The 25,887-nt window shown below is 41.1% G+C and overlaps 1 protein-coding gene across 1 annotated transcript in view; it reads left to right on the forward strand.

The window, feature by feature from the left end:
* SH2D4B (SH2 domain containing 4B) overlaps positions 1–24,927 on the forward strand; it is a gene marked incomplete at its 5' end in the record, with an annotated part of 106,822 nt that extends 81,895 nt beyond the window's left edge. The window contains 2 exons of the mRNA XM_084634506.1: positions 20,868–21,088; positions 24,623–24,927. Of these exons, the coding sequence (XP_084490632.1) occupies positions 20,868–21,088; positions 24,623–24,715 (314 nt within the window). The 3' untranslated portion in view covers positions 24,716–24,927. The remainder of the gene's footprint in view (positions 1–20,867; positions 21,089–24,622) is intronic.
* Between the last annotated feature and the right edge of the window lie 960 nt (positions 24,928–25,887).

Genomic DNA, 25,887 nt, shown 5'->3' on the forward strand with positions numbered 1-25,887 from the left:
GTTTCCAACCTTTGCTTATCTCCTCCTCCACTGCTACCCTGGGTGCTTGACCTCACTTACTTGGAGCACGAATTGCAGTGAAACAACTCCCATGTATAGTGAGTATAAGCATGTTTCTGCCCCAGCAGAATATACTGTAGAGGGTGCCAGGCTTCTTTCCAGAGATGTTCTTACTTTCGTGAAGTATTTCTGACTTGTACTTACTATACATACAAACTGTCCTCACACTTTAAATACCTGTTTGCTTCAACACTTCAGAAAGCTTTAAATATAAAGAGAGCCTTTCAAAAGTACTTACCTTCTGCCTCTGAGATCCTTAATTATATATATGGGTATGCAAACATTTTTACAATAGATTTTTCTGTTTTGACATTATTATTTTTTACTTATTGTAAAAGGTTAAGTGAGCCCAATTTTTCAGTCGGTTTTATACTTATGTAACACCATTGATTTAAGTGGAATCAAGTCACTGGGACTTGCATTAAGCGAAGGCAGAACACTGATGGATACTTCTTGATTTGTTAGTTACATATGGCATCTAATCAGAGAACAGAATTGATATCAAGTGACTTATCTAACAAACTAAAAACAATCCAAGTTTAAAAGTGTGAATAGTTTCACAAATAGTTCACTGTGATATGTATATAAAATATTGTGAAGAAATTCATGAATAATTTTGCATAATGAATGCATTCAAAAACTTCAGTCTGCTCACACATATTCCACAGACAGAAAAAAAAGTTAAATTCAATTAATTATGTTTTATGAATTGTTTGCTCATCCCCCCTCTTTCTGAGGAAAACAGTGGCCTCCAGTGACTGTGGCACTGTGAGATGTGTCTTAAGTTATCCTGTGCTGGCAGTACTGTGATTTAGCACATCTTTGTGACAGTGGTATGTTAATAGCCATGGAAAGAGGCAAGATAGTTTCTTTTGTGGTGTTATTGCTTTAGGAAGCATAGGCATACTGGCTGTGATTCACGGCAAAGTGCTTGCAGAAGTGAGCTATTACAAACAATATTTTAGCAAAAGGTGTATACAGTTAATTCAGTGAAATTAGACAACCTTATGTGGAATTAGTTGTACAAAATTCCCCTTTCTATTGACTGTGGAAAAATATCTGAGAAGTCCACTAAAAATTATTATTACAACTACAGTAGCACCCATAATGCTCCAGTAGTTTTAAACACCCGCACAGGCAGCCAGATTGCATTCTGTGGAGCAGCACTAACACCAAAACTTAAGGATATGTGGGTACATACTTCATAAGTGCCAAAGGAGCCAAAATCCCACTTCCAATAGCTCAGAAGCATCATTGACAGTAAGTGGGACAGGAGTTCCTAAGTCATTTTTTAAAAGAGACCTTTGGCTCTTAAATCACTTAGGCACTTTTGATTTTTTCCCCCCTTAAAATGACCAGTTCATTGCACAATGAGGCAAGCCATAGAGGTGTGCAGTAAGATGTTCTCACTCCCTGTGGCAGCAGGAATTGGCATGGGGAGTGGGATCCAGCCAGTAGCGGTATAGAGCAAGTGTTAGGACCCAGCAAGCAGACAGTCAGCAGCCTGGTAGTGGTCACGGCCTGGCCCTGGGGAAAGAGGGGGCAGGGCTGCGGGGAGAAGGAGGCTCAGGAGCTGGGCCAAGCTGGGGAGGGCATGGGGGCAGCAGAGGACTGGGAATGTGGGAACAGGGGCTGGAGGGCAGGAGATGGGAGGAGGGTGCAGGGGCACTGGGCCGGTGGAATAGTGTTAATGGTGGGTCCCCCGTGATACTTCCTGGGGGTACCAGGGCTGGGAGGCACCTAGTTACCATCTGCCCTTAGCGTGAGAAAACCTTGTCTGTGCCTGCTGTGGGTCAGCTCCCCAAACAAGGAATTTTGCCTCAGGAAACACATTCCCCTCTAGTTCTACACAGATTTGTCAGGTTAGCGATAGGCATACAGCAACCTGTGAGCTGTCTGAGTGTCTCCTTGGAGTGCCCAGCCCCTGGTCCACCGGACACTTGCAGTATTCACTGTTTCCCAAGAAATGGTAGGCCGCTGCTTACCAGTTACACCTCAGCTCATTGCTCTGCTTAACTCACAGAACTTAAATTTGTGTATAGTTACATCAACTATGTGTTTAGTTAGAGCATAGAGATTCAAATTGTAGCAAGAAGAAGAACTGGAAAGAAAAGGTTACATATAAAATCAATGCACACATTCTAGATACTAGACTTAAATTAACAAGATACTTTCATGTCTAACCAAGTATTGCTCACCCAAAATCTTTGCAGATTTTTACAACCAGGTTGGCTGTGATCCCTTCTAAGAGGCAATGTGTGAGGGGAAGAGGCATGCAGGGTCACATGGCCCCCCAGATTTCTGCCCGGGTGGGAGTCAGGCTGAGTGTGGATGTGGGGGATGTGCATGGAAAAGGCACCAGCACCCTCCTGCTCCTTCTGAGCCCTGCTAGGAGGCACCCAGAGCAGGGAAGAGAGACTGGGCTAGCAGCACAGCTCTGCCAGAGGGCAGAGCCGGGGGTTGACACCCCTGGGCACATTGGAAAGTTGGTGCCTGTGTCTGTACATACATTTTGCAATAATTATGACGACTGGTCGACTATTGGCTCTCAGTAGAGACCTGACATACCACCCTTTGGTGAACTATTGTGCAGATATCTGACCCAGGGGATGTGAGTAATTCAAAATTACTGTTGGTTTCAAAATTTGCTGAGTAATCTAAACTAAAACTTTACAGGAGAAGGTCAGTTTTGACTAATCTCCCAATTCAAAAAGTGTTTGAGCAACACCAGATTTTAAAATGGTCAAAAACTCACATTTTGCCATTTTGAAATGTTTGAAAAGTTTCATTTAGTAATTTTAGTTAATTTATACTAAATGAGGATTAAAATATAAAAATGTCAAAACGGAAACTATGAACATTATTAAAACTACTGAAATTACTGAAACAAAATGTTTCAATTGACCCAATCCAAAAAATTAATCTGTCATGTACAGACTGTTCACCATGCTATGCTCTTACAGAATTTGTATTTGACTGAGCAATAACTGTTTGTCTACTTTATCTAATGTAAATGTATGAAGAGCTGAAACAGTTTGTCTGAACTCCCTCAGACTTTGAACATTGTGTTCTATGGCTCCAATCTTGCAAATCACTTAAGCAGATGCTTAATTTTAAATCAACAGGACTTCACATGCTTAAAGTTAAGCATGTGCTTACCTTTGTTGGGTCAAGGCCCTATGTGAATGATATGCCCAGCAGGTGAAGGAGAAAATGTATCCCTCTGACTAAGGGACTGTGGTGAGTGGCTGTAGAACAGTCTCTCTCCATAATCCTTCAGCATCTATCTCAGCCTAGGAATTGGTCTAGCAGTCATGGCTCCTTGTGCTATTTGTTGTCAGGTCCACTGGAACCCCATTTCTGCAGATTCAGTGGTCTCAACACCAACTTTCAGAGCTCTGTACATTGTTGGCTTTGGGCTCAGAGGAGTTACCCTTTGCCAAGCATTAGGAGATGCAGTGCTAAGGGGGTCATAGAGAGGGCCACATACAGATTAAGTCTAACCAATTCTGAACCCTACCACACCTTTTTATACAAAACCAGAGAGGGGAAAAAAGATTTTTGAAACTGGTTCAGTGAAAACTCAGCCTGCCAAGAGATTTCTCACAGAACTTGCCATGCCTAACATATGCAGGAGGACTGAAAAGAATTTATGGTGGCTGGAGTTATGAGAAAGTAAACAGTTCCCAGGAGGGGTTTTGCTTTCTCATTCTTGCCTTTCACAGAGAGATCAGATTTCTCCTATTTTGCCTCAATTTAGACTTCATTTACATACTGACAGCTTTTCTCTCTAGTTTCCAAAATAGCAAAATTAGGAGGACTTAAATGCAAGATAATAAGTTGAGAAATTCAAATGAGAGAGAGAATTTCTCTTCCCTTTTCCTCAGATGACTGCAAAACCCACAGTAAAGGACACAAATGATTTAGTTTGGAGAATGGACTGAGGATAATGACCATTAAACTTAAAAGGAAATGGGCAAGGTTTGGCCACTCAACTCTTTCTTGAAAGACCATTTTCAGACAGAAAGGAGTGTCCAAAAATCAGTGTGCAAGAACTGGTATATTTCTTTCCGATTAGTGGACCAGGATCGATCCTTAGAAAAGCTTCCTGATTCTTCAAATATTTGTACTTGTCCTCTGGTGCATTCCTATCCATCTCAGGTCGCAAAATAGCGGACATACATGTGGGGTGTCATTTAGCATCTGGTTTGCAGATGTGCTGAACATCCCAAACTCCTGTTGAAGGCACTGGGAAGTATGGGTACTCAGCCCTTCTGAAGATTGGACCCTTATGCATTGATACATTTTCAACCTTTTATATATAAAATTTTATTATGTAAACATCAGAAATGTCACAAAACTTGGAGACAAATTAATATTTTTGCACCCCATTGTCGTTCCTTACTCCCAGCAATGACTTAAAAGTGTTGGAGGCCCATGTTTTTTTCCTGTCAGAAGCAGCTCCTGTCCTGTTTCCATGTTAAGGAGGAGGTACTATGACTGCTTCTAAAGCTGCATTAGAGAGACACTATAAGTTTCCCAAGGAGGAGAGCAGAAGAAACAAATTCAGGCTTGTCCCAACAGATGTCTACTGAAAATAATACGAAGACATCAACACAGGAAGGTAGCTGTGGAAGGAGCAAATTGCTGGACTTTGCTGTTGAAGAGACGATGAAAGATGACTTTACCCATGTTGGTTGGTGGTCAGGGGTCTGGGCTGGCATAAAGTGAACTCTCTGACTGAGTATCGGAGCACAGTGATTACTAATTGTTGTTATTCTGATACTCATTTTGCTTCTCCTTACCTCGTAACTACAATTGGGTGTCATTTTTAGCAGCTACATTTTAATGAAGCCCATGGAGGAAAAAGATTAAGGACTAGATCCTCAGTTAGTGTAGCACAGTTGATTTCAGTTGGGTTATGCCTGTTCACACCACCTGAGGATCTGGATCTAATGCTTTATTCATAGTTGCATTCTTTATCCCTTATGCATATTTCAGTGCCACAGGAGACACAGTAAGGATTTACTATCTAGTTTATGTACTGTTAGATATGCAGTTATTCCATATAGTTGAATATCTTGTCCACACATAATACAAACACAAATTCACTCTTTATCTAGACATTGAGAACTGGTCATATCCTGAAAAAAATAGTGTTTGCAGACTGTTTATTGGATTATGGAACAGCTGTTTTCTCAAAGCATATTTGTTCCTTTTTTTTTAATGCTGTTTGTAGCCATAGCTGTGAATGTGTTTCTATCTGCATACATTTTTGCAAATTGTGGTTATTCATACAGATGCCCATATTTGCATGGGATCAAGAATATTCATACATAAACAAGAGTATTCACTGTTCATTATTTTTTTACTCCCATTTATAAAGTTTCAGTCATCCCAGAGGGCAGAAAAAACAAACTAACCATGTATCCTAGATAGCCAATCACACACCTCAAATAGCAAACATACAGTTTGCAAACATCTCATAAGCTGGAATCTGTGTTCATAAACTATTCAGTGAATATTTACTAATTTACTAAATTACTTATTTACTTATTTATTTACAAATTGGGATTGGTTCTTGAATGATCCACAGACCTAAAAAAGGCCAAAGTTCATTGGATACATTATTTTCTGTGAATCATTTGACCAGACCAATATTCAACCATGCATTCCTGTGTGTTAGCATTGGTAATGTCTCATATCTGATTGTAAATAAAAGGAATGGGCATGCAATAGTAAATCTGGGTGATTTCTGAAAGCTTTGAGAAACTACTGAAAATGGGAAGGCTAACATTTCCTTTAATAATTACTTTAAAGAACTAGTTTTGAGAAGCTGTTGAGATAAGAAGAGAAAAGACACAAAAATGAATGAGAAATAGCAAAGACATAATGAAGGAATTTCAGACCAAAGAGGTCTATCGCCAGTGGAAGACTTGAGAAATATGTATGTGGGATAAATCGAGAGACATAAAAAGCAAAAGATCTTGTCTGTGCCTCCTGTATTTCACTTTTAGGCAATGAGTAATAAAGTAGAAATAGTTTGAGATCTTTCCTTCTATCCTGGTGTAATGCTGTCTGAAAGCCGAACTGAGGGGGGAGGTAGTGGGGCAATCTACAGTATACTTTGAGAAGACCGTAACAGACAAATGTATAGCTCCATTATACCAGCAGTGTGTTCAGATAAGTAATGCAAGTGCCTTTATGAGCTGACTGCTTGTTAGTGAATATAGTCTAAATATTTTGACAGTGAATATAAAGAGGTTTACAGTATTTGGTAGTCGAGGTAAAGAATGAACTTTGAAGAGACAGTTAAGAGGTATGTTTCCAGTAGCATGCCTAGGGAATTAACTATGTGCCATGCTAGCAATGTGGGGCATAGCACACCTAATTCTCATTAAACCTGATAGAAAATATATTATTTAGCTGCAGTAGTCATTTAGGCTGGGATTTCCAAATATCTCTAAGGGGGTTAGGTGCCCAATGAATTTTAATGGGATTTGGACAATTTTTAAAGAATTTCAGTCTTTGGGAATTCAGAATAAAAAGTCTTTTCAGAGCCTGATTCTCTCTCACAATAAGGTCCCTTCACACTGCCCGAATGGTCTAAAGGGACCTTAGTGTAAATAAGAATCAGGATTGTACTATTTGTATACCATTTGCTTATCTTGGGTGAAATTTTCCCCTCTAGAAAGGCTCATTACAGGGTCTATGCACCATGTAAGCTCCCCAGTGCTGTGCCACCTTGGTCTGGAGGGATACTCACCATTAGACATACACTGTTCCTCTTGGGCTTAGTTCTCCATACAGTGATGTACAGAGCCAGGCTGCGGTGCAGAGTGAGGACTGCCAGGGGGCTGATAATGAAACCCTGATTCTGTGCTGTCCAGCCAAGGTTTATGTTAAAATTTCAGGTGAACAGTTTACAGGGTGGCAGCTTTATCTTCCTTCAGCCCGGAATGGGGCACAAATGAAGCTTTGCCCCACCATCCCTGCTCCCCTTCTTCCCTTGATGCTGATCTCTAGCAGACAAGACAGCAGCAGTGGGTAATGGAGCTGGAGCAGGAGGGAGTTCTCAAGGGGGCTGTCTGGCCGGCATAAGTCCACTTTGCAGTACTAATGCTGCCCAAAATGAACTCTGTAAACTGAAGAATTGTTGTTAATGAGCGTTGTGTATACAGACAAGAGTGGCAGAATACGAAAGGGTCATTGTTCTATTCCCTTAGGTGTACACCAGTGATACCTATGTCCAAACTTGTTTCTCTTATTGCTATTTTGTACAACTGGGAGTTTTGATTTTGTTGCCATTTCCATTTCAGTAACTCCCTTTGTCAGCTTGTTACCAACTATAAGTTCCTTCTTTGTTCCAGCAATGGGAGAGTCTCTGGCATTGCTACTTATTATTGACTCAGGGCCAGATTTTTGAAAGCACCCAGGACTAGGCTTTCAAGGGCTCAGCAGTCTCAACCTGAGGGGACCAGATTTTCAAAAAGAACAGGAGTACTTGTGGCACCTTAGAGACTAACAAACTTATTTGAGCATAAGCTTTCGTGAGCTACAGCTCACTTCATCCGATGAAGTGAGCTGTAGCTCACGAAAGCTTATGCTCAAATAAATGTGTTAGTCTCTAAGGTGCCACAAGTACTCCTGTTCTTTTTGCGGATACAGACGAACACGGCTGCTACCCTGAAACCAGATTTTCAAAGGAACTCAGCTGCCCGTAGCTTCCATTTTTACACTTATGGCCAGATTTTGAAAAGAGCTCAGCATGCTGGGTACTAAGCATTTTTGAAAATCTTTCCACTTATTTTGGTGCCTAAATAGGCATGCAGAGATCGGTGAAAAATCTAGTCCTATGCGAGTTCAGCCTGCATTACCTACTGATGGTTAACTGCTGCAGCAGTTTTGTTTCCATTACCACCTGTATTTCATTTACTTTTGCTTTGCTTTTCATTCTGTATTGCTTCCACTTTGCAATGGCAGAGGCAGAGCTATTGTTATCTACCAGCCATGACTATTTATACGCTGTGATATTGATCTCTTCTTTCACTATTTGTTCTTTCACCTATTCAAGAAAAATAGTGCACAGTAAAAAAAAAAAGTTTTAAAATAAAAATATTGCCGTTATAATAGAGTGGCAGACTTTAAGGCTGGGATCCTACAAATGCTTCCTAGACAGTTCTGCTCAGAAAGGACACACAGTTCCTATCAGCTAACCAAGGGCCTACTTAGTGACATAGTCTCCTGATATGTGAAATTGAGGAGCACTGCACCTTCTGGTGTGGCCTCAATGTCTCATATTGTGGAAGCTTTTCCTCATAGGAACATAGAATGGCAGTTGGTATGATTCTCACACTAGAAAGAGCAGTCATCCAGCAACCTTCACTTCCCTCTCCCTTCATATTTCTTACGTTTCTGGCTGGGGGAGCTGGCTACTAACCACCTTCCCTACAAATATTTGTTATGCAGGAGATTAATGCTCATGCCAACTCTTGGGCAATTTCAGTATTTGTTTCACCATTCCCTTCTGCCTTGCTGTGAGACCTACAAATTGTGAGCATTACTTGCAAATGCTGGCTCAGCAGCTTTAGGTTTATCCTATACTGCTTTTTTACTCCAAAATGTGCACTCTCCTTCATTCTGGGTTCAAAAATATCCATTGGGATTTCCCAACTCCTACTATTCATTGTACTAACCAGGTATTGATTTTTTTTCCCATTCCATTCCATGGTTTTGAACTCCTCCAGCACATCTGTCTGCTCTTGCATTTTCTGTATGACATTGCATGCAGTATTGCACTTCAGTCATTCTAACTAGCGAGAAAGGGAACTTCATCCAGCCTGACCTCTCCTCTTGGGAGGTATGGAGCTCCTTGAACACCTAAGGCTCAAACCTGGGAGACATGGATCACATAATTCCAACATAGGTTGCAGGTAACCTGGGGAGAGGGAATATTTGTGCCATTTTTGTGAAGACCTTTTAGTTTAATCCAAAGAGGAAACAATGTGTGGTGCTTACATGTTGACAGTGCCTCAGAACAGAAAGAAGGGAGTTTAAGCAGATAAAGGTTTTATTGGGTTATTTTTTAATCTTTACACTTTGTGGTGTGATGACTACATTCTTCCATTGCTGCATTTTAACCTGGTGGTAGAATTTAGTGCTTTAACTTTGATACAATCACAGTTTGCTTTACGATTTTGTATTCCCTTTTAACGCTCACTGCAGACTCAAGTACTGGATCGTATTTCCCTTTTACTGTTGCATATTAAAATACACTGGTGATTTTTATGATATTCCCATGTATTAGGGTTATATTTTTTTTTGGCATTTGATTACTCTATCATTTTTAGCTTCATGAAAGGGAGAGGGCTATTAGTCTGTTGCTCTGAATATTAATATAGGGCGCTTTCCCCCTTTATCTTTGCTTTTTGTGTTGTGTTGCTTCCTGGAGGGGAAGCCTCTCCAACCCTCACATTAATTAAAGAAAAACTGCAGCAATTTTTTATAATGCTTTAGATAAAAACATGAATACTTGCTAAATAAAGTTCTTACAAATGCATCTGCACCAGTCCGCAGTGGCTTCAATTGAATTATTTGCTTTGGGTAGGCCAAAGTGTGTGTAGCTTGGAAAATAGATTTTCAGAACTTTTAAAAAAAATATTTGTCAGAGTATCACTACCTCTTGAACATCAAATGGTTTCCCAATGGAAGTTGCCGTCTTACTGATGCTTCCCACCAGTCAGATGGTGTAGTGTGGGCCTCAGAATGTGCAGCTTCCATTTGAATACATGGGAAAGCGGTACTTTCCCAATGAGAGTAAGGTAAGTTCTGTGTCTATCGCTGTGTGTTTGTACAGTGCCTAGCACAATGGACCCCTGCAGGCACTTCTGTGGTAAACATGATTCATAACTAAGGTTGCCAACTTTCTATTTGCAGAAAACTGAACACCCCCACCCCACCCCTTCCCTGAGGCCAAGCTCTGCCCCTTCTCTGAGGTGCTGCCCCCACTGACTTCATCACCCCTCCCTCCATCGCTCACTCTCCCCCCACCTTCGCTCCCTCTTATTTACACTGGGCTGGGACAGGGGATGACAAGGTGGGTGGAGGGCTCCATCTGGGAGTGCGGGCTCTGGGGGGGGGGGGGGGGCTATAGATGAACGGTTTGGGGTGCAGGAAGGGACTTCGGGCTGGGAGTTGGCACCGAGGGGTTTGGAGTGTGGGAGGAGGCTTTAGGCTGGGGTTGGGAGTTGGGGTGTGGGAGGAGTATGGGCTCTGGGCTGGGAGTGTGGGCTCCAGAGTGGGGCCAGAAATGAGTGGTTCAGAGTGCAAGAGGGGGTTCCAGGCTAGGGAAGGGGGTTGGGGTGTGGGAGGAGGTATGGAATCTGGGATAGGGGTGCAGGCTCTGGGGTGGGGCCAGAAATGAAGAGTTCAGGGTGCAGGAGGGGGCTCCGGGCTGGGGCAAGGGGTTGGGATGTGAGAGGGGGTGCGGGCTCTGGGAGGGAGTTTCGGATGCAGAAGGGGGCTCGGGCTGGGATAGAGGATGAGACATGCGGGCTTACCTCAGGCAGCTCCCAGAAGTGGCAAAATCTCCCTCTGGCTCCTAGGTGGAGGCGCAGTCAGGTGCCTCTGCACATCGCCCCTGCCTGCCTGCACCACCCTGGCTGCTCCCATTGGCCAAGGTTCCTGGATAATGGGAGCTGTGGCGCTGGCTCTCAGGGCAGGGGCAGCGCACGGATCCCCCATGGCCGTTCCTCAACCTAGGAGCCAGAGGGACATGCCAGCCGCTTCCTGGAAGCCGCGCGGAGCCAGGCAGGTACCCTGCCTGCCCTGCTGCAGGCAGCCAACTGGACTCTTAACGGCCCGGTCAGCAGTGCTGACCAGAGCTGCCAGGGTCCATTTTCAACCGGGTGTTCCCATTGAAAACCAGACGCCTGGCAACCCTGTTCAAAACAATAATTTAGTTTTTTTAACAACACTGAAAGTTCCAGTTTTCTCACAAATTCAAAGAAGAGCTGCACTTTTGAGTCCTTTTTGAATCAGTTTCTTGGTATGTGATTTATACTTTGAAATTAGGCCTTGATTCAGCAAAGCACTTGACCACATGTTCCATTTTAACTGCATGCAGATATCAGTAAGAACTAAACAATGTGCTTAGTTTAGCCTGGCTAAATTGGGGCCTAGATTCAGATAAAGTACGTTTTATATTGAATGTAATGAAAGAAAAGTCAAGGGGAGTTGGCTACCCAAAAAATTCCTAACTGTCAGAGTGGTTAAGCACTGGAATAAATTACCTAGGGAGGTTGTAGAATCTCCATCACTGGGGATTTTAAAGATCAGGTTGGACAAACACCTGTCAGGGATGGTTCAGATAATACTTAGTCCTGCCTTGAGTGCAGGGGACTGAACTAGATGACCTCTCAAGGTCCCTTCCAGTTCTATGATTCTATGAAAAGTCTATTTTCTATTCATTATCTGTGAGTTCAACAAATCAATTGTGCAAGTAATAGAAAACTTTTCATAATGGCCATGAAAGCACTTCCAGCATGAATATTCTAAATAATATTTATTCATGCTAGTATTCATGATACTTTTACTTGCAGCAAATACAGCTTTGTGGATAAGCTAATGAAAAAGGAGCGGCAAACATCAGCAAAGTAAATAAGTTTTATTCTGAGGAATGCACCTGAATACTTTTTGGCTGTGTTCAGCCTGATCTCACACAAGTCTGTCTAATATTTTGTTGTAAATTACACCGTTGAAAAGCAAAATAATTCTGGTTAACTCCCTGCAATAGTGTGCCTCTAATTCCAGTCAAATTCTTGCTATACATTTTTTTAAAAAATTACAATAACAATACAATAAGAGGTTTACAAATACACGACAGCCAACATGTTCATAAGTCTCACTCTGTCTTTCATGTGTTGCCATTATGCCTCTGTTGTGGTTCATATGGTGTATTAGATGCACTGTGCACACTATTTGCACAGCAATGTAGTCAAGATACAAATTGATGATAAAGTCATAGAGTTAAAGATAGAACAGTTGTTTTAGACCATCCAGTCTTGCTTTACTGCTTTATCCTCTTGTTTTACTGCTTAAATTTCTTGGCTTTTCTAGTTTAAATTCATATCTTTTCTAATATTATATTAAATGTCTTTATGTAGTACATCTGCTCTATTTTAAACAATTATGCAAAAAAGGAAGGAAACCCTCCAGCATGCAATTGGAATCCTACTCCATAGTATTTCATATAATTCCTCTCATTACTATCGAGTGGGAGCCATTAGAAACTCAGTGGCTGTGTCAAGATTTTGAGCTGTACCCACTAAATTTGTAATGGGCCCTTCTGTTGTTACAGGATTCCAGTGTACTCTAAATATTACAATTCTCTTCTTTTCAAATAACAGGCAACATTCAAAATGACAAAATTACAATGAAAATCTTTAAGATACTTCTATCTTCTGTAAATTACTGGAAGTATCACACCAACATAGACCACTGCATTTAAAAAGTCAGTCCTTAATCAGTAATGGATCAGATGATTATGTATCACTTGCTTTTCTACCATTAGAGATAACTAGAGTTTTCAAACCAAATTTTCAGCCTACATCTATAGACAGTTGCACAGAAATATTTAACGCTTCTGTGCACTCAGGTGCTAGAATGTTTAAAGTGTCCATGCAGATATTTGTACCTATAAATTATGGGTGCCTGTATGTCTGTGTAAAATCAAGCCATTTGTCCATATTGCACTTCATAGGGTTTTTACATATTCAAGAAGTATTAGATAAAATCATGCAGTCCTTTCTCTTTAGTAGGACTCCTGATGGAGTGAGGACTGAAGATCATGGCCAATAGTTCTGATGCAGCCTGAACCACATCAGACAGCAGCATATGTATTCACTGACACTTATTAACTGACATAGCAGGTGGCAGATGTATGGAGGTGATTAAGTGAGTTTGCTCTAGATTCAGTTTGGTAAGGAGCTGATATCCCTGTATACCATTATGTGTTGCATTGCCTGAAGAGTTAAAATGAATGAACTAGTCCTGAGTTTAATAGTAATGTTGTTATTTTAAATGATCTCATTGGAAAAAGCTGATCTTATTTGAAATTATTACTGATTTTGATACTAGAGGCTACATCCTCCCCTGGTATAAAATCAGCATAGCTTTGCAGTAGCTTGCTGTTAATGGAGCTGTGCTGTTGAGGGTCTGGTCCTATTTTTTTTAAAGAGATTAACAGGAATTAGAGAGAAAGAGAGAAAGAAAATAACTTTCAAAGCATCAGAGGTTTCTTTTCCAGATAATATTTCTAATTAATATTGTAATAAACACAAATAAAAGCATTGGTGAGTCTACACCTCTTACCAGAGCCTTGGGAAACCAAAGTTTCTTGACTTTAGTTGCAATCATTTTAATGTTCATGCAGGGTTTTCACAGATGTTGTTTATTTCTCAACAGCCATCTCAAGAGCAAGTGGTGCCACTCTTTTTTTTGTTGCCATGAGAATAGTATAACATTTTGAAAGGGTGGAGGGAAATTTTCATTGCTTTAATTACCACCCGCTGAACAACTGAACTGTAGAAAAATAAAATAAAATTGGGGAGAGGGAAAAAAGGAGATGATGTTCCCAGGAGCCATTAACAGTATCAGGAGAGAGAAAGTGAAGAATGCAGCTGGCTGATCATTTATTACACCATCTTTAGGAAAAAAGAGAATTAAAACAAAAACAACTTGGCCATGAGCAATGTAGCATTTCTAACCTGCCAGCCAGCTCTGATGCCTGAGAAGAAAAGCAAGCTCTGGCAAAGAAGATAGTGTTGTGTGAAAGCCTGCAGTGTTTTAACTGTGGGAGTTGGGAGCAGGTGAACAGATTATTTTGAATTAAATGAACTGAGATTAAACATGTTTGGTGGTGTATGCCTGATTGTGATGGTCATTCAGACCCTGAAATATCCTCAGCTCAGTGTTCTCCAAATTATGTATGTCCTTCTCTTCTTTTATTCCCCTGCTGCAAAGCTATTGGATTGCACACTTCCTGTTACTCCCAAGAAGGGCCCCAGGACAGTTCTGTCACTATAAGAAGAAAGAGTGTAATCACAACCTCCCCTGCCACACACTTGTGTCATCAGCAGGATTTAAACCTGGGAATTGTAGCATCTCAGCACAGACCTTGACCACTTGAATTAATGGAGTAACTCCTTTATGTGGTAGCAGAAGTAGGCTTTTGTCCATCAGTAGGCCAGCCCTTGGAAGGAGATGCAACATATGCACTATGAGATTGTTGTAAGAGTACCTTACCTGTGTATTTTCTAGTAGAGGTAAGTGTTGTTTATAAGAGAACCAGGCTCTAATCACTATTAAATCTTTTGTTTCTATATTCAAATTAGGGCAATATGACTGAGGATTGGATCTTTGCCTCAACAAGTAGTTTGACTTCAGAACTAGTTTCTGTGTCATTCTTGGCACATAGCATCTTATATTAGGATTTAATGATGTAGTTTCACATAATATATGTCACATGGATCCATAGTGGCACTATTCTTCCTTTGAACTGTTCAACGAGAGTAATTTTTAACAATTCAGATCTGAACACTTCTCTTTTCCTCCCTAACAACATTCTTTTGATTTTGTGAAATGGACTAATTGACTTGTTAGGCTGATCATTTGCATGTCATTTCTAAACAGATGCATTTGTCTGCCTGGTTTGCATGTTTAGTGATAAGAGAATACAGTGCTTTCCAGAAAGGAGGCTACTGTTCCCATATTGTAGTCCTCATTTAGCCAAGCACTTAAACATGTGCTTACTATTATGACGTACTAGAGTAAAGTCTACTAGGCCCACTTAGAATGGGGCCCCATTGGGTTAAGCAAAGTACCAACACAAGAAGAGATTGTCCCTGCCCCCAAAGAGCATGCCATCTAAATAGGCAAAAGGTGAAGGAAAAAAAGAGGTGAAATGACTTGTCTAAGGTCACACAGCAGGTTGGTGGGAGAGCTGGGAATAGATCCCAGGTTTTCTGAGTCTTAGTCATAAGAACATAAAAATGGCCATACTGGGTCAGACCAATGGTCTATCTTGCCCCATATCCTGTCTTCTAACAGTGGTCAATGCCAGATGCTTCAGAGGGAATGAACAGAACAGGGCAATTACCAAGTGATCCATCCCCTGTCATCTAGTCCCAGTATCTGGCAGTCAGAGCATTAGGGACATCCCTAATGCATCCCTGACCATCTTGGCCAATAGCCCTCGATAGACCTATGCTCCGTGAATTTATCTAATTCCTTTTTGAACCCAGTTATACTTTTGACCTTCACAACATCCCCTGGCAATGAGTTTCACAGGTTGACTGTGTGTTGTGTGAAGAAGTACTCCCTTTTATTTGTTTTAAACCTGCTGCATATTAATTTAATTGGGTGACCTCTGGTTCTTGTGTCATGCAAAGGCATAAATAACACTTACTTTCTTCACACCATTCATGATTTTTTAGACCTTTATCATGTCCCCCTGCTTAGTCGTCTCTTTGCCAAGCTGAACAATCTCAGTCTTTTTAATATTTTCTCATATAGCAACTGGTCCATACCCTTCTCTGTACATTTTCCAATTCTAATATATCTTTTTGAGATGGAGCAACCAGAACTGCACGCAGTATTTAAGGTGTGGGCATACCATGGATTTATATAGTATCATTTTGATATTTTCTGTCTTATCTATGCCTTCCTAATGGTTCCTAACATTCTGTTAGTGTTTTTGACTGTCACAGCACTTTGAGTGGATGTTTTCAGAGAACTATCCACAATGACACCAAAATCTTTTGAGTGATAACAGCTAATTTAGACCTCACCATTTTGTATGTAGAGTTTGGATTGTGTTTTCCAATGTGCATTACTTTGCATTTATCAGTATTGAATTTCATCTACCATTTTGTTGCCCAGTCACCCAGTTTAGTGAGATCTCTTTGTAACTCTTCATAGGCTGCTTTGGACTTAACTGTCTTGTAGTTTTGTATCATCTGCAAACTTTGACACCTCACTATTTACCCCTTTTTTCCAGATCATTTTTGAATATGTTGAACAGCACTGGTGCCCATACAGATCCTTGGGGGATGCTGCTATTCACCTCTCTTCACTGTGAAAACTGACCATTTATTCCTACCCTTCGTTTCCTGTCTTTTAACCAATTACTGATCCATGAGAGGAGGCCCTCTTATCACATGACAGCTTACTTTGCTTAAGAGCCTATGGTGATGGACCTTGTCAAAGGTTTTCTGAAAGTCCAAGTACACTATATCCATTGGATTACCCTTGTCTACATGTTTGTGGACCCCCCTCAAAGAATTTTAAATGATTGGTGAGGCATGATTTCCCTTTACACAAGCTATAGTGACTCTTCCCAAACAAATTTTACTCACCGATGTGCCTGATAATTCTATTCTTTACTATAGTTTCAACCAGTTTGCCTAGTACTGAAGTTAGGCTTACTGGCCTGTATTTACCAGGGTTGCCTCTGGAGCCTTTTTAAAAAATCACTGTTACATTAATTATCCTCCAGTCATTTGGTACAGAGGCTGATTTAAGAAATAGGTTACTTAGCACAGTTAGTAGTTCTGCAATTTCACATCTGAGTTCCTGCAGAACTCTTGGGTGAATACCGTCTGATCCCAGTGACTTATTACTGTTCGGTTTATCAATTTGTTTCAAAACCTTCTCTAATGACACCTCAGTCTGAGACAGTTCCTCATATTTGTCACCAAAAAAGAGTGGCTCAGGTTTGGGAATCTTCCCTCACATCCTCTGCAGTGAAGCTGGATGCAAAGAATTTATTTAGCTTCTCTGCAACAGCCTTATCTTCCTTGAGTGCTCCTTTAGCACCTCAGTCATCCAGTAATTGTTTGGCAGACTTCCTGCTTTCTGACATACTTACATTTTTTTTTTGCTGTTAGTTTTTGTGTCTCTTGCTAGTTGTTCTTCACATTCTGTTTTGGCCTGCCTAATTATACCTTTACACTTAACTTGCCAGAGTTTATGCTCCTTTCTATTTTCCTCAGTAGGATTTGTTGTCCAATTTTTAAAGGATGCCTTTTTGCCTCTAACCGCTTCTTTTAGTTCAGGGTCCTACATGCACTGCCTCTCCTTAAGTGCCGAATCTGGGCCTGTGTATATAGGGAATCTACCATGAGACACTTCTGCTTTGATTTCAGAAGGTATACTCTCACCTACCATAAATTGAAATTTGTTCCTCAGATCACAGTTATTAATACACTAAAGTATAACAAATTTACACAAGAAGTGTGGATTTGAACCATTGGATGCCATTGAGTGCTCGAAGTGTTTGTGGGATTCTGTAAAAGAAATGCAGAATCTTTTATCCCCATTAAACTGTAAGCTTGGGACTATACCCATTCGAATGCATTGTATGACATGGCTGCCTAATCATCATAGTGATTTCCAACTTGTGTAGACATACTTGAGCTAGCTTTCATCATACCAGCTGTGAGAGTTCGGTCTTGAACCTGCGCCCATAGCGCCCCAGGCAGTGCTCGGACTGTGGCCACCACCTAGTAGCTCCCTGTAACCCGTGGAGAAGAGAACTAGAAGAGCTCTAGCTCACCTAATGCTCCTACAAAGCTCCTTACTGGGGGAGATGTCTGGCCCTACCGACTGTCTTGGATGTACTACTTAAGCCCAGAAAGAGTCAAAGGAAGTCATCTGAGCATGTAGGTGGATTCCTGCTTGGCTGTCACTTAGTCCCCTGAATCCTGTGCTTTGTCTTCCTGCCTTCCAGCTCGTTCCTACCCTCCTTATCCCAGATCCTCCTCCACTCCAGGTTCCTGCTTTCCTGCCCTGCTCCAGATCCCTGCTCCTCCACCTTATCCCTGACTCAAACTTGGCCCCTGGCTTGACTCCTGACTTGGGATTCAACTCTTGGCTGGAATCCTGACTCAGGATTTGACCACTAGACTTAACTGCCTACACCTTGGTCCTTACAATAGTGTGCCAAAAGAAGTGGTGTAGCCAACGTAGCTCAAGCAGAGGCGAGTTGCAGAATGGGTTAGCTCTGCCAAGTAAAAACTTGGCTGAATCCTGTGGGCATGTATTCGGCATGGCTGGCCTGTGCTGCTACTCTCTGTTCTACCCCAAGTACATTGTAGGTTGATGAAAATTAGCACAAGTATGTCTCCATGATTTGGCATCATGCCCATAGCTCATAATGTAGCCATAGCTATAGACTATAATTTGATAGACTTATCATATGTTGATTAGAGCAAGTTTAGAATACTATTTGCAAAGAAGTGAGTTGCACTATCTACGAACATTAATTTACTACTTTTGTCATATGCTTATCCAGAATTGATTTAAAAAAAACAAGAGAAGTTAGTAGAGATGGGCTGGAGCTGTTGTTAAAATCTGATCCTGTTTTCTAGAAGACAAAACCAGACATATGTACACAAAAAGGGGGAAGAAAAGAACAGCAAAGATTTAAAAAAATGCAGGTTCTGTCTCTGGTGTTGACTCTTACTTGCAATCTCACTGCTGGAAAACACACAGGCATGGCACTTGGTCTTATTAGCCACTCTGAGACCTGGCAAATTCATGCCACCATCGGGCAGTTTAGGGCATTTCATTGAGTTGCTCTCTCTGATCCCAGGATCAAGCAGTGTTGCAAAATATGCAATCTTGAACTGCTAAGACAGACTTGTAAGACAGAAGGAAAAAGAAGAGAGATAGGAAAGAGAAGAAATAAGTCAGGGAAGGAAAAGGATGCCTGGGGTGAAGTATGGGGATGAAGTCTCACATCCCAGGTGGCATTTGGGATCTAGCCAAAGCTGGTGGAAGTGGCAATGCCATTTGGCTGCCTCTCTCTGGTCAGAAAATCTTTCAAGATTAGAATGAGGAAGGTCTAGAGTCCCAGGAGATGGTAGGGCTGGAAGTCGTGAAGGTGAAGCTCGCTTTTTCCCCTCCTCTCACTTTTCAGTCAGCCAGCATCACACTCCATTAGATTTTCCCAAAAGAGTCTCTCTTTGAGGTACCTCAAAGGGAGTGATGGGGGGCATAGCCCATCCTCTTATTATTTTGTGCACCAATTAGGCCTGATTACCAACACATCAATTTTGGTTCACTAATTTCTGATCCCACACTTCTCTTGTTTACCAGGCATATTCTTAACACAATCCTTGAGTTTTGGTTGGACTAACTCAGTCTTTCTGTCTCCTTTTTGCACCTTTTCTCATCAACATTTATTATAGGTTATTATGACAGTTTATGAGCCTTCATTCAACTTTTCATAGTTGAGCTCACAATTAGAGTAAATTTGTAGGCCCAGTTATTACGACAGGGCATAGCCCAGTTATGTGGATGTTTCTGACTGTACCTTTCATTGGGTATTTTAGGGTTCTATATTACTCTCTGTCTACATTCAGAACTCTCAACAATGTCAATTTTGGGTCCCTGATTGAGATAACATATGACTCTTGTCCTCTAAAGAAAGTTAAGGTCTTTCTAAACTAAAAGAAACAAAATATTTCCAGAACTTCCTCGTTTGGGGTGAGATTTTCAAAGCTACCAGGGAGATTTGGACACTTTTTATTTTCCATTAACTTTAATCTGATCCCCCAAATGGTTTTGAAAATCCAAGCTTTGATCTTTCTTGAATCTGCTAAGTAAGTTAGTGGTCATTAGCTAGCAAAGAAACTTCTCCTAGCTGTGAGCCAGTTGCTCAATAAGGGAGGGGGAGAAGACAAAGATATAACCTCATTCCTCTCCATATTGGCCTTTGGAATGAGCCACCACATAAAGTTGAGCAGTCTGCATAATGCTACTGAATGGTGCAGCGTGTAACTCTCATGCATACCAAGCAGCCCCAGGGAGATTGCATCTCCGGGGACACAATCTTTCTCCCTGTCTCCTGAAGGGCATTGCAACCCTTCAGGAGTCTGGAAGTGGTGTTTTGTACAGTCAGAGATTCCAAGACAAGAAGGGGCCATTGTGATAATCCAGTCTGACCTCCTATATAACACAGGCCATAGAACTTCCCCCAAATAATTTCTAAAGCAGATTTTTTAGAAGAACCTCCCATCTTGATTTAAAAATGGTCAGTGGTGGACAATCCACTATGACCCTGGGTAAATTGTTCCAATGGTTAATTACTCTCACTGTTAAAAATTTACACCTTATTTCCAGTCTGAATTTGTCTAGCTTCAACTTCCAGCCACTGGATCACATTATACCTTTCTCTGCTAGATTGAAGATTGCCTTAATTATTAACTGCAAAACATTTTGAGATGATCAGATCAGAGGTACTATATTACCTGACGAAAAGTATAATTATAATGGCCAATAGCCCCTGAGTACCCATGATACAGAAACTGCAACCCCTGGACATTCTGGTGCTCTATCTATTCTGATATTGCCTTTCTTTCAGTGGCTTAGAATGTAGATACTGAATCCGGAGACTAAATGACCTTTTCTATTTAATTCATTTCTCTAGGGGTTGTATTTGTGCACATCTTTAGGAGAACTGTGAGGACAGTGGGGATGTGGTAAAACAGGTGGAAATAATGATTAATAATCACATAAGTAACAAATTAAGCATGCAGAATTCCATCAAAGACAGGTAATAATTACTGAGTCCCCTGAGCTGTAACCTCCTAGCACAATCACATTCCACTGTAAGTGCTTGAACACTTGAGAGGCCTTGCCCGTTTCAGCTTCATCTCCCCCTTTAATGCACATCTATTTCATTTTAATTACTATGTTCTTCAGGGCCCATTATGTGATGACTGTGGCCTCTTTCTTCTTGGCAGGTATTATTAGCCGCCAGGAGGCAGAAGAGCTGCTAATGAACAAGTCTGAAGGAGCATTCCTGGTGCGGGTCAGTGAGAAAATCTGGGGCTACGCCTTGTCTTATCGCCAACAGAGTGGGTTCAAACACTTTTTGGTGGATGCTTCGGGGGATTTCTACAGTTTCTTGGGCGTGGATCCCAACCGGCATGCGACACTCACGGATCTTATTGATTTTCACAAGGTATCACTTCTTGTGGAAAGATCAATCACTGAACTCAGCAGATTAATAAATTAAAGAGGAACCATGTAATTTGAAACCAACCTAGAAAGTAGAAATAACCATAGTGAAAAGCTAAACGAGTGTACATTGGCTCTAGTCAGAATGTACAAATTAAACTTCATACACCTGGAGTTTTGTTTCTCTGCTGAAGTGAACCAGTGGATTTTTTTTTCCAGTTTCAAAATCTTCAGTATCCATTTGTGTCCCATTCTAACCAGCTTTGTATGCACTGCCTGCTTTGAAGGACCAAAAGATGCATTAATAGGGACTGGCAGAGCTAACACTTTCTAAACTTCTTTGGTCTGCAAAATTTGGTTGGAAATATTACAAGAAAAGGGCTTTTAATTTAGTTAAGTTTACCATGAGCCTTTGACAACTCTACATGGCCAGGAACTGGCTCTTCTGGAAGTTGTGCTTCCTACGGGCCAGTCTGTGACTAAAAAGCAGCACAGTTTTTGATGGGAAAGGTTATTTTTACTTTCTCATGTGTCTCTGTCCATCAATTTTTCTTCTGTTTTTCTCTTTATCCTCACCCATATTGTTCCCTTCTTCTATAGAATTTCCTTCACTTTTCCTTCTCTCCTGTTTTGTCTCATCTTTGTTTCACTCTCATTCCAGTGGACTTTTTCTCCTCTGACTATTTCCATATCCCATTTCTCCCCAGACAACATGTAAGGAGCTTTCCTTTTCTTCCCCTAATTTCCCCTCTTCTCTGCTCCCAATTTCCCTTCCCACTTCTCTCTTTCTTGAGGTGCCATGAACTTCAGTTTGTAGCACCTCTGCAGGCTTGCTCCACACATACGCACACTCTATTCCTTCCCCCAGTGAACCTCTTGTTATTACTTATTATACTGAGCAACAGAGGGGAAATTCTTCTCTGTGACACTGGGGTAAATCTGCAATAATTTACTAGATTTACATCAGTTTAATGGAGATGAGAAGTTGGGCCTACACATGAGGGCACCGCAAAACATGACAGTTCCTGCTTGAAGGAATTTACACTGCAAGTAAGAAACAGACCATGGAGTCAGAGCAGAGTGTAATATTCTACATAAATAGCTTGGGACAGATTCCTGGCCTCTCTCAAGAAATGGCACAAGAAGAGGTCTTAAAACTGCCTTAATGCAGCAGCTGAGAATTTAAGTAGCATAGGAGAAATGTGAGCCTGCCTCACACCTTCTTTGTCCACTCCAAAGAGGGGTGGGGCCAGAGTGCAATGTGCTCCAGTGATCCTGGCTAGAGGAACAACTCCTCGAGACCATTATCCCCTGGCACAAGGTAGAGCAGCCATAGATGGTTCTAACTTCAGTTCGGGGGGAGGGGACGGGGCGGTAGAAAGGTGGCATAGTGCTGCCTATGCTGTGGATCTAGCCCGTTATACGTACAACACAAACCCCACATGATAAGCAGAAGGAAAGCTGAGCCTAGACACCTCTATTTTATTTTATATATTTGAAGAAGCCTTCATGCTGGCTGTCTTTTTCAAAGTCAATGCGTCTCTTTGTACTGTCTCCTGCAGAAACAAGCAGCACCTAGATCGGTATATTGGAGAGGGACTCTCAGGAGACTCCTGGCCAGGGATAGAAGAGTGCATCTACAGTTGCACAGCTGGCACTAAAACAAGGAACTCAGTCCCTCAGGCAGGAGTTCTGGCAGCCGTGATGTCTCCTCCTCTTTTTGGGGGCAATCAAGTCTGACAAAAGTTCCTGTATTTCCCTTATTTTCTCCTTGCCCATCATAGGCAATAACCACACAAGACAGCCCATCCGTCAGCAAAGAGAACAAGGGCACCTGTCAGAAGCAAAATGTCTATTAAGGCCAGACATTAAGGAAAAAATATTCCTGGGGGGCGTCCCCGATGATAAAATTGACAGGTGTGGTTATGACAGGCTGATTAGAGAAGCTGCTCTTCCTCTAAAGTGACCACCCAGTTCTCTTTTAATTGCCTGGCTTAGTGGACATATGTAAAACTGGTCAGTTTGCTCCTGAGTGTCAGTTCCTGTCTTCCATATCATCGTCTCTGAAACTTTTCTGTCTGCCCTTACCTCTGAAGTGCACTCTCAATTCCTCCACAGCCTTTTAATGGCCAGCGACACAATGCCAGAGGATGTGAAAGCAACACAATGAAAATTACCATAATCTCTTCCAGATCCTGCCCCAGTTCTGTTTTAGATGAAACTCCTTCAGGAAGGTTCCTGGTCTTTTGTCATGGTTAAGATGAACTGTAGGTGGATTCATTTATCTTCAGAGCCCAAAGTTTACTGTGATCCCAAAGACCACAGCAAAAGCTGTAAGAATTCAGAGCCAGCCACCAGCACTAAAGGGGCTAGGAAATGACAGTAGTACAGAGCTTGACCCTCTTTCCTCTTCTTTGCCTCATTCTGGTCTTTATTTGGAGACACTGGTTAATGTGGATGTTGGGAGATTGTCAGGTCAGGTAACTACTACCCAACTTTACAGCCACAAAAGATCACGTGGCACCAGTCAGTCTAATGTTTATATGAGTTTTTACAACCAGTAGGGTTTATTTTTGCATAGAAATATAGTGTTGAAAGCAGCAAACATTATAATTAAGTTGAGAGTGGCTTTCCCTACTAAACCCCTGTCTCTGCTTGCCCATAACTTTCCCACAATGTTTCCATTTGGATAGGAAATTTCCATACTTGTTTTCAACCCAACATAGTGATTGGGTATGGACCAAGACTGGGATTTTCAATGGGGCCTAAAGCAGTTAGGCACTCAAATTCCCATTGAGTTTAATTGAGAATTGGGCACCTTTGAAAATCCCAGCCCAATAACTTGGATCTAAATTTGGATTCAGCTGCATTCCTAACTTTGGGATGTTCTGATCTATGGTTTTGCCCCATATCTAATCCCTAAATCATTTTAATAGACTAATTAAATTGTTTCAGTCATTTTTAATGAGTAACAAAACGGAATTCCCTTGATTTATGCAACTCTTATTTTCCCACTCAATTTTTACTGTATTCTAAAGTGCCAGTTTATATAATGAATAACAGTCTCTACGCTAACAATGGAAAATGGTTTAGTTTTTTATTCCATTCTTTTTATATTGGCATACAGTTATCAGAGGGTGGCACAGATTATGCGGAGCACTAAGAAGGATGTGGAACTAGCATGATCCTTTCCCCTGACTGTGTGGAATAGGGAATATCAGTCCCTGTATAAAGGAGAGGTAAAGAAATAGCTGGTTTTTGTATGGGCAGCTCCACACCTTGAAGAGAGAGGAGGAGCTGCTGGTATCCCAGTGTACGTTTTATCAGGTGCACATTTGTGTGTCGACTTAGAATTGCAGATAATCATTTTTTAAGATGTGTAGTTGGACAACAGCAGCCAGTTTCTCATCTCACCAAAGTGGTCCTTACTTGAATTGGGTGGGGATCTTCTTTTTTGCCGTGGTTTTGTTTCTCGAGGGGACAGGAGAAGGCTGAAGTACTTTTGAATGATACTGTAAATGTCCTTTTATCTTTTCAGGAAGAAATTATCACATCCTCAGGTGGAGAGTTACTACTGGAACCATGTGGACAGAGGAAGAACCCACCTGACTACAGTTCTTTATTTGAATGACTGTTTTCAGTCTTTAGGACTAGAATGAAAATCCTATGGATAGTTAAAATAGTATGTTAGTTATCAAATCTTCAGTCATTAGCTGTTTGAACAGCAAACTACCACCACTAAAAGGTCCTAGAAGCAACCGTTTGATACCTGATTTGTGGTAATTATTTATGTCACCAAGAGTTTAAAGATGGGAGAATACTGACTGACTACAGGTGAAGACAATCCCCAGTGGTCCTTCTAAGAGATGTGGTCAACTGGTATTGACACTCAAGGTTATTTTAATTTTTCAACTAATGTCCAGGGTTGAAAATGCTAACTGACATGACTTTAAGAAGGAAGGTGAACTACTCTATGCATTCATAAGACATTGTATGAAATACTAATATGTTGAATTAGGTTCTTTCCTCTGACATCGAGTTTGCTAGTTTCCAATGACAATCTCATCAGTCAGTCTTGCAGTTTTGCAAATGGACTTTAAAAACGTGTGTAATTTGTGATATCTTATTGTTTACTTTCAAATTCAGGCCTATAAAGTGAAGTTTCCCTCAGAGCAGACAGTCCCCACAAGACCCTGTGCACTATTAAAGACTTTATGGGTCCAGTGGCAATGGAAAGCCTTTCACCTATTTTATAGAAGATGGTCAATTATTCGGCACCATGTAGCTAATCACTGTTTCCAACAGGGAAAAAAAAACACCTACAAGATTTAAAACTTTCACAAATCATTTTATGTTGGGAATGTAATTTTGAAACTTGAAGTAATGAATGAATTAAGGATGGGGAAATCACTCTGGATAAAATATGAAGTGACCTGAATCTTCACCCAAAACTTTAGCCAATCCCTGACATTTCTCTACTTTCAATGATGCCCAAGCCACATCTTGCAGTTTCCTGGCTTCGCTTTTTTATAGTTCCAGACACTCCCTTACCAGTTCTGCTAGCCGAGGAGTTAGATAGATCCATGTATAAGGCATGAAGTATTTATTAGATATCATGCCTGTTCACTTTTACATATGAGGCAGAGAGCTTTAAAGCATTTGTTACAGCAACATACTAAATATCAGAACACATATAAAGGAACAGGTATACCGAAGTGAGTAACTTAGGGTAGCTGCTTAGACTTAGTAGATTGATAAGTTGGAGATCATTCCATTAGACAAGTTATGAAGTATAAAGAAGAA

This window comes from Lepidochelys olivacea (assembly GCF_965140295.1).
Source record: "Lepidochelys olivacea isolate rLepOli2 genome assembly, chromosome: 7".
In the NCBI taxonomy this organism is placed as follows: domain Eukaryota; kingdom Metazoa; phylum Chordata; order Testudines; family Cheloniidae; genus Lepidochelys; species Lepidochelys olivacea.